This window comes from Oenanthe melanoleuca, chromosome 1A, assembly GCF_029582105.1.
Source record: "Oenanthe melanoleuca isolate GR-GAL-2019-014 chromosome 1A, OMel1.0, whole genome shotgun sequence".
NCBI lineage: Eukaryota > Metazoa > Chordata > Aves > Passeriformes > Muscicapidae > Oenanthe > Oenanthe melanoleuca.
The window spans coordinates 32865851-32884236 of record NC_079334.1 but is presented as its reverse complement, the minus strand read 5'-3'; the positions used below and the strand labels follow the sequence as shown (position 1 = coordinate 32884236).

General features: G+C 35.8%; 1 protein-coding gene across 1 annotated transcript in view; it reads left to right on the top strand.

The window, feature by feature from the left end:
* Window positions 1-15342, top strand: part of PTPRQ (protein tyrosine phosphatase receptor type Q) — a 122120-nt gene extending 106778 nt beyond the window's left edge. Inside the window, exons 56-63 of the mRNA XM_056515959.1 lie at window positions 2595-2685; window positions 4078-4154; window positions 6575-6709; window positions 6826-6951; window positions 9084-9232; window positions 11040-11175; window positions 14476-14599; window positions 14887-15342. Coding sequence (XP_056371934.1) covers window positions 2595-2685; window positions 4078-4154; window positions 6575-6709; window positions 6826-6951; window positions 9084-9232; window positions 11040-11175; window positions 14476-14599; window positions 14887-14924 — 876 coding nt within the window. The 3' untranslated portion in view covers window positions 14925-15342. The remainder of the gene's footprint in view (window positions 1-2594; window positions 2686-4077; window positions 4155-6574; window positions 6710-6825; window positions 6952-9083; window positions 9233-11039; window positions 11176-14475; window positions 14600-14886) is intronic.
* Window positions 15343-18386: the final 3044 nt, after the last annotated feature.

Here is an 18386-nt window from a genome sequence, read left to right as displayed (position 1 = left end):
ACACTGAAAGAGATTTCCCATAGAAGCTGTGAATGCCCTATCTCTAGAGGTGTCCAAGGCCAGGCTGGGTGAGCCTTTGAGCAACCAGGTCTGGTGGAAGATGTCCCTGCCCATCACAGCATGAGGTTCAACTAGATTATGTTAATGTCCCCAACTCAAGCTGTTCTATGGTTCTATGAAAAGCATAGTGCTGAGGTTGCATGGGCTCTCAGTCTGTCTCTGGACAAATAAATTCAAGTTTACTGGGAATGGATTATGAGAATATGATAATTCACACTAATAAACTGCTAGTATATTCCCCATGTTGGGTTTGGACTGTTTCACCTAGCAGACTTCCTGGACAATTCCAAAACATGCTTTGGTAGGGAAAGTAGTTTAGAGGTAATTTACAATAGGCAGGTTGAGGACAACAAATGTGGTTTGGAGCTTTCCAGCATAAATGTGATTCTTTCCATTTTACTTAATCTTATAATCAATGGACATTTCCCGTTTCGTCTGATTTGCTTGACTGACCAAACTGCAGGGCCAGGACATCTTCAGGGGTCAATCTTGGTTAACCTGTGAACATGACCTGTGTGTAAATGTGATGAGAAGGGAATCTGGACCTCAGAATGGACCTGGATCTATTTCCCATCAGAAAAGACAAGTTTAAAGAAAACATGGGGAGCCAAAGTGACTGATGATGGTGTCATCTGGCCGCTATTCAAACTTCCAGCTTTCCAGCTAATTCCTGCGTCTCTCAATACATTTGGGAACTTATGCCTTTCTAGTAACTGGCAAATTATTGAAACAGAAATACTTGTTAAGACTTTTTTTATGATAAGTTCTATTAAGGAATAAAAAAAAATGAAATCCTTCGAAGAGTCACAAGTGTCACAAAATTACTGCAGTAAACAAAATGCAATTTTTTTGTTTCAAAGTTTTATGAGTGTGCAAAGAAACAAGGTTTCTGTGACAAGTTATTAGTGAGTTTGGGAACCCAAATAGTCTTTCCCCAAATCTGGAAATAATAGATAGGACTGAAATCCCTACTAATGCAGAGAATTGGTACGAAACTTTTGAGGACTTGTTTGGTAATGAAGGCATTACTATGAAAATAACAAAATCTGCTTCTCTATTTCCTCTCTACTACAAAGAGCTATAAAATGGTGCTACTTTTACAGTACTTAACTGGCAAGCTAAAACTCAGAGAAGTGAGGCAAATGAGGCAAGTTAAAATTCACAATATGGGATTCCATGGCCCAAAACACTTGCAAAATTCAAAACAGGCATTTTGTTTATGTCCTTCCTTCATGAAAACATGACATAAACTTTGTGGAAAACTTCATGAAAACTTCAATGACAGAAACTTTGTGGGAGAGTTTCAGCTTTCTGAATGGCAGGAATTTTAACATTTCCACGTTTAACTGTGCTTTATACACAAGGCTAACAAAATATTTGAATTAACAGTGAGAGAAAAGCACTAATAAAACAGTCCTGGTTTTCCATTTCTAGTTACTTCTCTCATGTATTTATTTATTTATTTATTTATTTATTTATTTATTTATTTATTTATTTATTTGCTAGGAGATTCCCATTAAGTTTTATTCATAAAAGACAGACTTGCTCAAATACCTAGGCAAAAGGGCAGAATTAATATTGAGCTTGATAGTAAGGCTATCTGCCCAGCTTTTAGAAGTAGCCCACACAGGCAGTAACCACTAATATTAAAAGACAAATTTGAAGGGATTACTCTGCACAAGCAGCAACATTTTGTATTGTGCTCATTCAAAGTAATAAGTAGGTTTTTTAATTTATACTTTAGATTGATAGACATAAAAACCAGACTTGTGTATAATATTCATCAAACAAAGCAAAATTCGATTGAAGTTAACAATGTATTTAGAATTCTGGATTTTCTGCATCTTCTCTTAAAGCCAAGGTCATCACTTTAACACATTTTCTCCATTAACAAGTTCTTAAGTTGTCTCCACTCTTTTAATCAACTTTTTAAATTATAACTGCTTATGCACACAAACATCCCCATCAAGTAAGTTCCTCAGCATGAATGATTTCCCCACTCTGTCCTCCAGTAATAGAACTAATGGCCAGTTATGAAACTCCAGTACAACCCAAAATAACTCTTCCAACCCCTTCCACAAGCAGCCTCATGAACAATAACTAATTGCCAATTGTCTCAACTTCATTAAATCCTCATCAGTTCTTATTCTGTACCACGACATCTCCCAAGCTATAGGAGTCAGGAAACTCATTATTCAAGACTGAATCAGTAGGGCATGGTAACCAAGCATGTGACTTCATGAAAAAACTAGAAAAACTACAAAAGGTGATAGACTGACTTTGTCCAGGCTTTTAAAGGTGAAAGTTCACGTAAGCTCAATTGTTCAAGTTGACAGCACTGTCTGCAGTGCTGCATCTAACATTGCTGGTGTAACTGGGGTTGACAGTGGGGTGGGAAGCTCTGTAATACTTCCAGCTGTTCTTAGAAATGCACTGTTGCAGAACTGTAGAGTTTTCCTCTTACTAGATAAATAGATAAAACTATTTTAAATTCAAGTGGAAAAGTTTTCTGACAAACATTTATTCCCCTGCAGGAACTTCCCAAGTTTCTTGAAGACCTTGCTTCAACGGATGCCGATCTGCCTTGGAACAGGTCTAAGAATCGTTTCCCAAACATAAAGCCATGTATGTGTGTTTACTGACCAACTCTCCCATTTTGCTCTTTACTTTCAGATATTTGTGTAACAGATATTTGGAATGCAAGTGTATTTTTGTTTGATCTGTCTTTGAAATAGCAGTACAATCATGTCCACATTATGAAATAATTTTCTGTCAAGTAATCCGTCTTTACTTTGTGGGTTTTTTTAAAGACAGTTTTATTTGCAAGTAGCTTTCAACTTGCTCTCACAAGCTTTAATATGCAGGTGCAAGAAACTGTAGCCTCAGTAGTTTCTTGGCTTTGTAATTCAAGCCATGGAGCAAACTCTTTAAAATTCTTCCTCGTTGGTTTTTCTTTCCCCTTTAGTAAGAAGTAATTTTTTAAACATATAAAATCCACATGTTTGTGCATTCAGCTACCACAGGAATCTGGATATTCTTTCTTGTGGATATGTGTACATGTGCTACAAAGGTTCCACAGAAGATCAGAGTGACTGTATGATAACTTATAAGGCTAGGCTAGATATTATCACAGGAGACCAGGAGTCTGTCTCTCTATACTCAACACTGCTTCATTTTTCAGTTAATAAGACAAGAAATGTCATTATTATTTTAGGCATTAGCTGTGCTGTGAGATGGAGTGCATGGCATTCCTTGGTTAATAATGCTACATTCTGTGCTATTAACTTTTCAGAGCAGCTGTTCCTGCTATCTACTGCCTTGTTCAACACATATTCTAAGTTACAGTCACTAAAAATTTATCTTCATGGCAGAAAATATAACACAAACAGATCTGTTTCATAAATATTTAACTTAGTATTCTAATGTTCTTTACTAAGTTGAGGACCAAACACCAAAATTCTGGTGTTACACACGTGATATGTTTCTTGGATTTTGTAATTTCTGCATATATACTGCTGAACCAAATCAGAAACCTTAACTTTTTTTTTTTTTTTTAATGTAATGACTTAACCTTATTAAAAAAAAAGTAAAACTATAGAAAAGTACCAGAATCTGGCTCACTGATCCAGGCAGCAAGTATATAGAAAAACTATCAGATCCCTGACACTGCCTTCTGATTGATACAGAAATTGTGTGTGCTAGAGCAGTCATGGCTTGAAGTACACAGGCTCCTTTTAGGTACAGAATCCTCCCACACATACATCAAATTGGAGGTTTTGGCTCATTCACCATTTAAATTAAAAGGTATGATATACAACTTAACAGGACCATTGAAGAAAGACCATACAGTAATGGAAAAAAGTTAAATCATCTTTGTAATGGTAGTGTCTACTCTGTCAAATATTGTTGCTGTTAATAACAGTATTTTTGATTTCTTAGCACTGCAGGAACACTTTTTACATGTTTTATGGTTTTTGAACCAATCTTTTAGTTAACTAGACTTTACTTCCACAATAGATAATAACAACAGAGTAAAGCTGATGCCTGATGCTGGTATTCCTGGATCTGACTACATTAATGCCAGCTATGTGTCTGTAAGTAGAAAGTCTCTCACATTTTTACTGTATTTGTTTTCTGCTAGAAAATAAAAAGATAACTCGCAACAAGAACAAGATTCTAATTTTTCTTTCATTCACTACAGCCACTGTTGCTATGACATTGTTCAAGTGACCCCTGTGGCACTAAACATGACATAAATATACATATCCCATTTTCATTGCTAAGCAATGATTTCCAGTAATAATCAAAACTGTGTCCAGCAAATTGCTTTTTATAAATTATCTCATATCATTATCACAAAAGGCAACAGTGGAACTTCCACTGAGGTCAGTTGTTTAGATAGGTGTTAATTGGTCTCTTGATTCAGGAGTTAAAGTTGTTGTATATGAATAGGACAGTGCAAAGATAACTGAATTGAAAACTTTCATAGAAATGGCCAACAGTTTTGGCATGCTCCTTATTATTTTGTGAAAGTTATGACAGACGAAAATGAAAGCAGGTTTCTTGAAGAAAAAAATAGTACTATAATTTTTACCCTCATCTTTCTTCCCAGACTTTCCCATTTTCTTATTGTTGCTCAGTAAATTCTTCATCTATATTTTAATGTCATTTTTGTCCTGTTGAAGCTCAAAGTGTTAATTACAGTTATGCATCTAATGTCTTCTAGTAGTGGCTGGTTGATCTCACATGAGGTCAAGACTTGATTTACATTAAATATATTTCAAACACATTAAATACATTTCAAACACATAGCAAAACATGCAGAGTGTAATCAAAACAGATGACACAAAGGAAAGTAGAAATAGTTATTTGCAGGTAACTAAGAGACATTACAGAGAATAAGCAGTAGAGCTGAGAGGATCTTCCTTTCTTATTAGAAAATGGTGTTTATTCCCACTGTGTCTTTGTCCTGAGAGTTAGCATATAGGAAGAACCATGCCACTTGAGCATGGGTCTACACACAGAATGACTGAGAAGGAAAGCAGAGGCAACTTGGAGCATGGTCCAGTCTTTACCCTTCTTCTCACTGACAGGCCAAGTCTTAGGCAGGGAACACTAACAGCAGCTTCCAAACAACTGCAGCAAAAGCCAGCTACAGAGTGTTCCCTGCTGAGATCTTGCTTGTGTACATACATCTTGGATAACCATTCATCAGTGAATAGACAATTCCAGTGTTATGGTTTTTCAAGGCTAAAGTTTTGCCCTTCATATGCTCTCACTTTCCATGTTTGTAGATGTATAAATATATAAATACATATAGCTGTAAACTTCAATATGTATGTTTATTTACATACCTAATTACCTAGGCCTATTTACTTATGCACGCTTGTAAAGAGAGGAAAAGAGAAGTCTTGTACACAGTTTTAACAAATGGGAACTCTGCTGCTGCTTTCCCTTTCATTGGTTAAACAAAGTCAGTAACTGAACTGTGAGTTTTGCATCTCTGAATTATAGTTTCTCACCTCACTCTTAAACTTAGGAGGATTACCATAGTTTCCCACTGCCACCTGTTCTTTATATTACAGATGGAGTAAGTAACAGGCAGCTGTGAATTATAGGGCCATAATTCCAACAAGAAGCTTTGGTGGTGCTGTAAACCACTGTGTCAGTTGTTTTGAGCAATAAGCAGAGTACTGTGATATTATAAACTGCTACTTCTATGGCATAAATTTATTGCTATTATTGCTATTGTTATTATTTTAGACTTTGTGTAGTACATAATATTTTCTGTAGGTGTGAGAAACCAGATCCATGTGAAACCATGCACTCAGAGCATCTGTAGATTTTTTCAATAAACTTCCTTCTTCTCAAGTTTTACACCAATTTATAAATTACCCAAAGAGTAGAAGCCAACACTAAAATAAAAGTCTACACCTTCAGTAGGTTTCTTGCAGACATGTCATCAGAGATCATTTATTTCAGTAAGCTTCAGCCCCAAGTTACAGCAGATCCCAGACAATCACCAAAGAACAAGGTCATTAGTGTGTGTATTTCTTGCACTGGCTCTCAGACTGCTCCTTAGTTGTTTCCCTGGCTCCACTGCTCTTTAGAACTATTTAATTCTACTTTATTGGCCATGTCTTGATTTAGTTCTTGGTGGTCTCTGGCTGGATCTGCAGTAAGTATAATATGAAGGCTTAGAGACTTCTAAATGGGAATTTATTATCTGATGTCCCTGTAATATCTCTGCTAAATTCATTTCTACAACCATGGAACTTCCCATACTTGAACAGAGTATTGGTTCACAACTGGACTACAAAAAAATGCCATTTGTTTCTTTGTTTTCTCAGGCAGCCTGCCATGCAGTGACTATCCAGGCAAATGCCAATTCACTTAGTATGTCTGACAGGGTTTTAGCCTTAGGCGTGGCAGATACAGGCATAACTATGAGTGACATGCAAACTCTTTTGTTTCCTTGCCAACCATTATGTATTAAATATTTTCTCTTTCTTAGGGCTATTTATGTCCAAATGAGTTTATTGCAACTCAGGGACCATTACCAGGAACAGTGGGTGATTTCTGGAGAATGGTGTGGGAGACAAGAGCTAAAACACTTGTGATGCTCACACAGTGTTTCGAAAAAGGACGTGTAAGTTACCAGTGAACCGATTAAAAGCATTTGATATAATTGGAAATTCTGTATGTAGTTTCTGTCAAGATTATAACATGATAATTTTTAATTAATTAGTAATCATCTCCCTGCAGATAAGATGTCATCAGTACTGGCCAGAAGATAATAAACCAGTGACTGTGTTTGGGGATATAGTGATTACTAAATTGATGGAAGAAATTCAAATAGACTGGACCATCAGAGATCTCAAAATTGAAAGGGTAAGCCAGTGCTGTAAGTTGAACGAAAAAATTCATCCAACACCCCAAAGAACATCAGATATGCTATATCCCACCCAACTGCTCCCTCAATATTCTTCTTTTAATCTTTTAATACATATGCATTGCACTGCCTGCTTGTCCTGTGTTTTATTTTCCTTCATGTTTTATTTCCTGAAAATTTCTGTCACAAAGAGCTCAGATATGCTATGAAGGGCCTATTAAGGTCACTGAACTTCTCGTCTGGTGGGAGGTGATGTTTCTACTTGGAAACACTGATGTCTGCTCTAGAAAAGAGTAATCCTAACCATTCTGGGATCAGACAAATCCCTTTGAATGTATCCCTCTCAGATTAAAGGGCAAGATTCTCTGGTGCAGCTGTTTTGCATCGTACCACCAGCCATTGGCCTCCACCCCCAGGAGATTCACCCAACATAAATGAGAATCATCAGTATTACTCCTACTCTTTGTGCTGAGCAGGAGGAGTAGGGGTGCAGAGATCTTCACTTTTGTCATGACCTACAACTGCAGTTTCCATCCTTTGGAAAAATTATAACCCAGCATTAAGTCAGAACAGCAGGTAGGCTCAAAAAGCAATCTGGGAGTAAAGACCCAAAGTTAAGTCAACTTTCTTTTGCACTCCCAGCATTGATCTGTATTGTAAGTAGTGCAGTCAGATCCTAGGAGCTGAACTTGGCTTTTCTAATGCAGGCATTACCATCCTGGGGCTTGTGCATGTGACAAAGGGCACACAGCAGGTAGGGGCTGGTCTCAGCAGTCACCCCATATGTTGTGCACCTAGTACAGAGAAACTGAACATTTAAAAATGACTGAGAGAAGACAGACCCTTTTTTTCTGCTAAAAATAAAACATAGAGAAACAAGACTGGGAAAAGGACTATTTAGAATAAAAATGAATGCCAGTGAAATGCCAAGTCACTTGTGTTAATGAGGGTGAGGCTGAAAAGAAGATAATCTGAATGGACTGTGATCCATTTACTATAGCTGAACTACTTGCACAAGTAACTATGCTCTTTATAAACATGTCATTAAATGTGCTGTATTTCTGGTTTAAGATTATACATCCATTCACAAGTGGATGGAGGCTTGATGATCTTCCAGTGAAGACAAAAAGCCTATGTGAAGCAAATAACTCAAAATCATTGCCATTGTACATCCAAAGTTATTTCTCTTCCATTTTTATGTTGATCAGTTAAAAAAATAAGGTTCAACTACAAAGTAGTTGCTACACATAATTGTTCACAGTTGTTCAATATTTCTTGCAATGTGAAAGAAGTAAATGAAAAAAGAAATTTTAAGAAGTAAAAACTGGTTCATTACACAGCAGTTGATTAAACTCTGGCAATCCTTGCTTCAGGAACTGTGAATGCTAAAAACTTACAGGGATTCAAAAAATCTGCATACATTAGTAGAAGAAAATACTGATGAGTACTATTAAATTTCCATTTACTGTTTCTCACTGAAGCATTTCACAAGTCACAAACTATTAAGAATGGAAAGGATATTCTGGGGAACTACAGATATAATGCTGTCATGTTTTATAATGTTCCCTAACATTTTTTCTTGACCATTGTTGGAAACAGCATATTGATGTAGACAGGCTTTTGGCAGGATCCTGTTCTCTCATTTTTAAGTCCTTTAAAATTAATCTGGGTATCACATCATAACCTCTTTTTTGAGGTTACTGTTGCTGCTGCTCTGATTGAGGGAGCATGAAAGAAAATATCTCTGTTTACCAGTGTGTTTGCATTTACCACATTGGATCAGTTTAGAGTGATTGCCTTTTCCTGAACAAATTTGTCATCCTAGCTCACTAAACTTCTAAATGAGCCACAGAAACTTCAACCTGCAATCTACAAATTACAGATATAGAGACTAAAGTCAAATGAAGGAGGAGCCACTAATACTTCCTGAAAGATGGACTTGATGCCATCCCTCAAAAAACCTGCCAGAGGTTCTGTGCACAACAAATTAAGCTTCATGCCAGTAATCTTATAATTATTATACTATTCGAACTTTATGTGTTACATGAAATTGCTGAGAAGGTCACATGTACCTTACTGAACCTTCTCTAGCATTTCTTCTGTAAAAACTGCATTATGATGTATTTTTCAGCATGGAGACTGCATGATGGTGAGGCAGTGTAACTTTACTTCTTGGCCAGAACATGGAGTCCCTGAGACTACTGCACCAATTATCCATTTTGTGAAACTTATCCGGGCAAGTCGAGCGCATGACAACACACCCATGGTGGTTCACTGCAGGTAAGCACATTCACCAAATCATCACCTGGAAACCTGGAATTTCAAGTGCATAATAATGCACAAGGAAGTTGCCATGAAGACTGAGTGCACAGATATGGTGCTAGTATGGACAATGGTAAAGGTTTCTCCAGCAGTCCTTCTTACTCCTTTCTAGAAGATAAAGTGCCAATGTCTGTTCTTCCATTCATGGAAATCCATTGAGGCAATGTCAGGGAAATAATTGCTCCAACAATTACCATAAAGTACTACTGGATTTTTCTCCATTTTCCTCTTTAATCATAAGAAGAGGAATAGCAAATGACATGTGTTGGTTCAAATTACTTATATTATAATTAGATCTCTTCTTAAGAAGCAAGTATTAAAAATATATTTAAAATGTACCTGTCACATATCATAAGGAAGGAACTATTTGAAGCCATAGAGAATGACATATAGAAATAAGGGTTTGCATAGGCCAGATTTCAAACTTGGATGCCTGTAAAGAGCTAAAGTCTATATTTAGGCTCTTAAATAAATGGTCTATTGGTTAGAGGTGTTCAGCTGTCACAGTTTCCACTGATTTCATTAACACCCTTAAACTTCTGTTTCAAAGAGTAAGACTTGGGAGACTCAAGTCTTAAGAAAGCCAATGAGTGTGTTTACATTTTTTGTGCAGCTCAGTATCCCCACTGAATGACTGGGCATGCTCCATAAAAGAGATCTGAACTCAAAGGTCTTCTACTGAGTCTTAGCCTCATTCTCACTTGGTGTGAGTCTGGAAATAAGTGGAAGGAAGAGATGGCTTTGATGCTGCAAATCTTTTCCCACACCACTTTATCATGCATGGGAGTTCTTTTTATTTGTCCTCAGCATTCTATGGGTGCCACCCACAAACAGCAGTAAAATCTTTTTTATTTAATATTGTCTTTGATGAACGTTTCCCTCTACTGCAAGGGCCAGAGAGACTGTGACAGAGAGAGAACAACACAGTCTTCATGTTTTCAGCACACTTATCTTCTGTGGGGGCTCTCTGCAAGAACTCTATATTCTTTTCCAAAGGGACATGTGTAAAGGGGCCAGCATGGGCCTGACACTCCAGCTTTGCTCAAATTCCTGATGGTTATAAAACATTGCTGTGTATTCTCATATCCAGAAAACTGATTCATTACTTCTTGCTCATTAGATTTTGTAACTCAAGAGTTCTGCTGTACATCTCTTGCTTATCTGCAGTGTTATACCCGGCAATTATTAGACCAATTGCAGAGAAGTCTGATAGTAATTTGGAAATTATCTATTCATTATAAGACCTTGAAATAAAACACTAGCATGTCTTGCACATTCATTCTCCTTTTAAAAGTATTTTCTTTTAATTTTTTGCTAGATCCCATGTTGTTTTGTCTCAAATGCCAAAAATACAGAATCCCAGTGTGACTTCACAAAATCTTGTGATTTTTTTTCCCCCTCTCAATTAATGAGCTCTAGAAAAGTCACAGAAAAGCTATAGAATCTTTTTTCCACTGACTCAGATTTGGGTCATATGAACATATAAATGTTATATGAAATGTTAAATGAACATATTATTGTTAACATTTATCTGATGAAAAAGAAAAATTATGAAAATGTGAAATCAAAATTAGAAAATGGCTCAAATCCAGATTTCACTTGATCCAATTCAGAAGGGAATTCACAAATGTAAATACGGAAAAGAAGATTTAGGTTTTGCTTCAGAAGTTTTTCTTTTAACAATAAACAATTAATCCAGAATATTCTAAGATGATGAAAGCATTAATATAAAAGCTTTATTTTATCTTGTTTATCTTATTTGCAGTGCTGGTGTTGGAAGAACAGGTGTTTATATTGCACTTGACCATTTAACCCAACATGTAAATGACCATGATTTTGTGGATATCTATGGACTTGTAGCTGAGCTAAGAAGTGAAAGAATGTGTATGGTACAAAATCTGGTAAGATTTATCTATTCTGTTTTCCTGTTGTTGAAAAAATTGTCATCTCTTCATGTGATCTACAAAACAAACACCAGAAAGCTCATAACAATCAGCTGTGTAATACATTTTTTACCAAATCCTGCTTTTATTTATTTCAAGCATTGTGGAAATATATTGTCTGTATCCACCTAAGTACACTCAGTCAGCAAAGTCTTGACAAGTGCTGAAAAGAGTGCTATTTATTTTTAAAACTAAATAATAATTTCTCAGTCTCTAAGAAAGTTTATTTCAAGTTTTGGGTGCAGATCAATTGTTACATAAAAAATGGACTCACTCATTTACTACTTAATTTGACTTTATTTACTAAAGTGTATTTTTTTTGTGTGTGTGTGTGTGTGTATGAATATGTGGCATAGTCCACCAAATTTTAAAATATTCATTTACCTCTAAATTCATTATTGATTCCTTGATTCTTTTCCAATTGCTTCAAATAAAATAGTACACATGGATGGATTTAATCATGGATTTCAAACTGTCCAAGATTGATGGTGGGTTTTGGGTCTAAAAAAGTACATTCCTGGTAGACTTATTTTGTATGGATATAAGTCAGTGACGACTTGTTGGTGAGGAAGACTTCCTTCTGCTGTATCTGGAATTCTGAGTATCTGTAAAGGAATAACAGAAGAATTTAAAGGTGACCCTAAATGCCCAGTGGAATGGAAATCAGCTTCATTTGGATAAGGCTTCTGGCATAAGTCTCCTGCAGGCCAAATCTAACCCAGAGCAGCCTGAAGCCTTTGAGTCTACAGCCTGACTTACCAACTTCTCAGTATGGACAAGCAGTTTCAGGATGAGCTTCCACATGGCTGAGAGGTTTAAATGTATTTTAATGTAAGGAGGCTTGCTCCATTTGGAATGAAATTCTGCTATTCCATATCACATCAGAACATGTAAAAAGTGTGTCGGAATACACAAAGCGGTTAACCCTTCTTCAGAAGATTTTATGGGACCTTCTGGTGATATTCAGACATTATGTATCTTATAAGGTGCAGTCTGGATACCACATGCTCTAATTATTTTTTTTTTAAGTCTTGATGCAGCTAAACAATCGCCAGTACTTCCTTGTGATGATGAATCCTGGGAATACTTTTTGGTTCTTGTTCTACATTTCTGGCCAGAAGTAGAATTATCTAGAAATAAATCAAAGGCTGGAAGGCAATTTAATGAGAGCACTTCCAAAATAAAATCTTAAAACAGTGACACATTAAATAATATCATTGTATGTTTTTTTACATACGCATCATTTTTGTGTATCTTTTCATTTGAATGTTTTGGCAGGGGCTAGGAAGAGGTGTGCCAAAATCCAATACAAAATGATGGTGCTGGAGTTCAGATTTCCTAACAAATCAAGTCTCCATATGTATGCTAGCTACAAAATACTGAGGTAGCCTGTTCTCCTTCCAGGTCATTTCTAGCTCATTTTTGCAAGACTACAAAAGTCAGATAAGCAACAAAACTTGCCCAAAGGGAATCAATCTTGTAAATTTTTATGGTGGATTCAAAAGTCAAGCTGTTTCTGAGAGCTGTGTTATAAAACACTGTCGAGTTGCCTATTAATCAGACTTTATTTGATCAGCACAGAAGATATAAAAGAGAGGAGCAATTCATTCTCAGAAGTCAGTATAGAAATCCCTCAGTCAAACTGTCTGTAAGATCTATGAGTAAAATAAATAAAAGCTGATTGCTCTTGGACCTGTATTTGGCTTGTTTATAGCTTCAAAATAACATTCCTTTTGCTAACAGAGTCATGATCTGTTACTGTAACCAATGGATGATAATAGTTAAGGTTGTCATTGATTCTAACTTGGAAAATAACTAGTTACACATAAATTGCCCAGGTAGCCTTCACTGTCCCTTGGCAAACCAGAAAAATTTTCATTGCTACATCAGAAGAAGCTGTACTAGTGCAAGAGATTACAGAATTTTCAGTCTGCATTCTGAACTGGAATAACCAATCTGAACTCCACTGAAATTTAAGACTTTCATTCTAGAAATCCATGTTTGTTCAGCAGACATATCAAAGTTTACCTTCTTTCCAAGTACAAGGGCAAGTTTGAAGTAATGCCATGCTATTATTTCAGTAAGAAAGTTATTGAGAAGTGTAATGGTATTGCATGCTTCAGGGGGCCTGTGAAAAGCTGCTTTAATTACCCACAGTTCTGGAGCTGTGATGGTAAAACTTACCCATGTAAGCAAATTTCTCTTATACATCTGAGACACTTGAATTGTAAATTGATGGCAGTTCTGAAACAAAATAGCAATTATTGAGCCAAAAAATTACATTAATTTTTTTACCTGTGCAAAAATGAAGAATAAGAGTATGATTTTTATGCAGATACCACAAATCCATCTTGACAAGGTCCTGGGCAAAATGTTCTAGCTGAGACAGCTTGAGCACTGGGTAGTTGCACTAGGTAGTCTCAAGAGACCAGGTGGTCTCTTCTACATCTACATCTACATCTACATCTACATCTACATCTACATCTACATCTACATCTACATCTACATCTACATCTACATCTACATCTACATCTACATCACTTCTCAATATACTATACAATATGTTATATATGTTTAATCCATCTAATATATTTCAATCTGTTTCTATTCCTTTATTTCATTCTTACCTTGCCTTATTTTGTTTTCATCTTTTCAGACTTTATGCCCTTGAAAGTGTCAAACTAATTTTAGTTGCCCATCATTAGTGCTATCATATGTTAAAAATGAGGCTACATCTTGAGAAGTATCACTCAAAATACTGGGTTAATTTGCTTCTAGCACTGGTGCAAGCTCCTAGAACATATAGGTTTAGATTTACTTGAACTTCTGCATTTGAGTGCACCCTGCTGGTTTTTTCTATGTTAGAAAGAGGAAAATTTTCTTATCTAGATATTACGTTCATGTGGTTCAGTTTCTTCAGTCTGCATGTCATGGCAAAATGTCTTTTCATAGAACAGACATTCACAGAAAATTGTGGAGTAGACTCAGTAATACTTAGTCTAATTTAATATATGTTACTGTTCATAAGGATTATTATATTTTGACAAATTTAAAGCATTATGTTACATAATAATTGAAATAAATAATAATTCAAATCAGATCAGGCATATATGAGATGGTCACCAAAATACTGAGACTGATGAATTAAACTGCAGTTACCTTGAGATTTTCTGGGTGTTATAAAAAAACTAATAAGGCTTTTGGTATTACAAGTATATTTTTCTTCTGATCAAGCATCTTTAAATTCACATCTTACAGGCACAATATATATTTTTGCATCAATGTGTATTGGATCTGTTGACAACCAAGGGAAGTAGTCAGCCCTTATGTTTTGTAAATTATTCAGCGCTGCAAAAGATGGACTCTCTGGATGGCATGGAAGGTAAGGAGATACAGTCTGTGTCAAAATTATTTTTTCACAGCAGGTGCAATGACTTATCCAGACTAAGAAGCAGAAAAAAAGTTGTTTGACATGCATTTTTTGCTTCAAAAGTATAAATATATAGGCTTTTGCTGCTCTTTATTCCCCCTCACAGTAATGGTCATTGCTCAAGCTTCCCCCTCTTTTTCCATGCAAGATCTTTTAAATTCAGTGAAAATCAGTTATCTGCCATTAGTTACTATTTGTTTGCAAGGTATATAAATTAAATGCATCTGTTTCTTCTGCAGGTGATGTGGAGCTTGAATGGGAAGAAACAACCATGTAAATTCTAGGAGTAAATATTATGGCAAAGGAGATTTTGAAAATCAAAGTCATATTTTTCTAAGCACAGGGGCCAAAGTGAATTCCCCTATTTTGTTGATTAAAGGAAACACAGATGATTGAGACATCTTTTCTTCTATCAATGTGCCTTCATAAATATGTAAAAAGTATTCTCTTCAGAACACCAAGCAATAATGGTCTGTAGTCCTTTTGCACAGACTGCACTTCTGGTGTTATATAAATAGCACAGTATGTACTTAAAGTGTATTTGAACACATTCCTTTTTTCCAAACTATCTTTGTAAAAGAAAAATGAGCCAAATAGGATGTAAAAAATTCATAATTCCATTGAACCTATTTTGCTGTGAATTTGCTGTGTTCTGTGTGTTTTGGTTTTAAGTAAAAGAGAAAGTTTCTTTACTCATTCTTGATATATTGGCTTCAGTGTTGTCAGTTCTTGCAGATTAATTCCAAGACCATCACAATGATCTTTACCTAACTGTATGTTCTTGTGTTTTGAATACTTTTTTTACAATTGGTAGTACATCACCTCATGATCCTGAACAGCTGAAGAGTCACCTTCTGACATGAGGGGGATTATTCAGCTTTTACACAACACACAGTAGCTCTTCAGGGACACTTGGGGCTATTTAAACTATTTTATAATCAGCAGGTTGGGTTTTTTAAATATATAATGATGATTGCATATGTTCAGTTCAGAAAAAAAGTGTTTTACATTCCTGCTGCTTTTTCAGGCAGACAAAACAAGGTAAAACTATAAATCTATTATCTGTTATAATGAATGCTAGATTTCATTATGTAATAGAATGCTTAAAATTCATTCACCTTTCTTGAATATAACATTATTCTGCATTTTGAAAGGTTGCTCAAAATTTAATATCAATGTATTTTATAACATAGTTCAAGTAAAAAAGTTTTTGCACCTTCCTCAGGTTTGGCAAATCACTGCAGACACTGAAAATTGTGGCAGCTATCATCTAGAGATTTAATAAAAGAAAGCATCTTCCCCTCCCGATAATGATGATGATGATGATGATGATGATGATGATGATGATTGGAAATAGATCTGAAACAGGAATGAGAGAAGTAGGAAGCTTGGATCTGAGAAGAAAAGCAAAAATTAGTAGAGTAAGAAGACTAGAGAGATAATGAAACTGTGTGCCCTGGCTTTATATGGAAGTGAAAGCACTCAATTGATATTATTGGGTGGAAGGGTTGATTACTAAATTTTTCTCAGGTAAAGAAATGCATCATCATTCTGAATAACAATGTATCTGTCACCTTAATCTGAGATGCAAAGCATAACAGCAAGGAGACTTTGGAACTGCCATCTTATATTGTGTTTAGACAGAAGAAATCAAAGCTGTCTTGTTGAGACATCAAGCTCAGGGAAGTCAGATAAAACTCTTTAGAATCTTGAAATATGTATGTGAGGGGCTGTTCTTGTTTGCACACACTCTGAACAAAATAGCAATAAACAACAATTTCCATTTCTTCACTGTAGCTTCCAGACAGAAAATACTATGCAGAAGGTAACGTGGTACTTTTTCAGAACTAAATGATGGTGTTTTTAGAAACTGGCAAGGATGGTATAGTGAAGATCCTTTGTAATTTTGCAGGAAGTGCCAAATATATAAAATGAAAATCAAAAGACAGCATTTAAGGAGGTAGAACTGGTCTACAGAGATATTTGGACTATCTGTCTTTTAGGAAGATCAACGGTATTGTAAACATCACCTGTCAGGCTAAAAAGAAAACAATGCCTTTTAAAGCTTGATAGGGGGAGAGAGAGGTGATGTCCACAGCTGTTCAAGTCTCTGGCAAAGCATTCGGTGCAGCTCTAGTTTCATTTGGTTCCTATGAAACATGTGTTCTTCATTTATTATATATGTACTTTAAAGTATTCTGACAAATTGCTTATAGGGACTTACAGATGTTTTTTGTGATTTGTGGTTGTACTTGGTAGCAGTACAGGGAGCACTGTGATAAATTGACATTATAGAGTCATAATCTTGTGCAGTCTTATATCCACAATGGAGGAAAAGGCTAAGCCTTAGGCAACTAGAGATGAACTCCAGAAGTTCTAGAAGTGCTTGAGTGTTCTGTAGCTTTTATAAAATATTAAATGGTGAAGATTCTATATACTCCTTTAGGGGACTTGCCTATGGTTACACTGCAGGCTACACTGCATTCAGTAACCTGCTTGCCTGGTAACTTAGAAAGAGACTAGAAAATGTGACTCCCTTTTCTCAATGAAAATTAATTCAAGTACTTTACTGTACAGTCTGACATAAGCAATCTGAATTATGCCACCTTGACACATTTTGTATTGTCTCCAGGGTAAAAGATAATATTCATCATAAAGGGGTCACAACTCATAAGGTACATGGTCAGGGAAAGAAGTATCTCCAAGCTATTCTCTCAAGTACTGGTTTTTAGTACAAACATAGCAGCAGTTTGAACCTTCCTGTGTGTCTGCCAATGCTTTACAGGGATAGGGGAGCATCCCTAGATCACGAAATTCCTCCAGACCTCAGTTCAGTTGTGAAGGAAGAATTTCCACATATTCTCTTCTTCCATCCCTCCTCCCCTTATCAAATGATACCTATGGTGGTGCTACTGACAGCACTGCAAAGCTGGAATCAAACAGAATTTGTCCAATTGCTCTTTTAAGAATATATTTTATTTATGAAGCAGCCCATCCATTAATTTTTAATGTCACCACTCAATTTTCTACAAATTCTTGGCACTACTAATATTGCAAGAGCGTACTCTGCCAAAATTAGAAATAGAATGAATAAAAATTGGAGAAAAATTCAGAAATTTTACAGGATTATTGAAATTATGTCATACTGTATTAAATTATCTGGGAAATTTCTAGAGACTCATATATCTCCATACAGAGGAGAAGCAGAATATACATATAGCCAGTTCTTCTGGACATCCTTACAAGAGACTACTGTCAGTGCCTCTAAAATACTGACTTGTTGCTCTCACAAAGGTAACAGAAAGTCAGCAGAACGTTAAATTCATGTTGAATTTAAAGCACTTCTTATACTGTTAAAAGAGTTGATAAAAATAATAGTGAGTTGAATTGTAATTTTACTGCACACATGGAGCTATTGAGTAACTTAATTTTTTTAGCATTATGTGAAAGATTAATAATGTGAATTAATTTGTGTAGTACCATCTATATATTGCTGCAATAAAGAATATGATCATAAGCAGTTACTGAGAAAAAGCAGCAAAGAACAATGAGTCAATCATATTTCATACTAAGGTAGCACAACAGGGAGCTTTCTTGGTTGCATGCAGAAATTGAAGAGCAACTTAGATGTGGATATGAGTTTGCTGAGATTCAGGATGCAAAGCCCTGTAAAGTCTGTGAAAAGAGGAGATTTTTTCTGAAAATGTCTTGACAGCAGGTTAAAATAAAATTTGAGGAG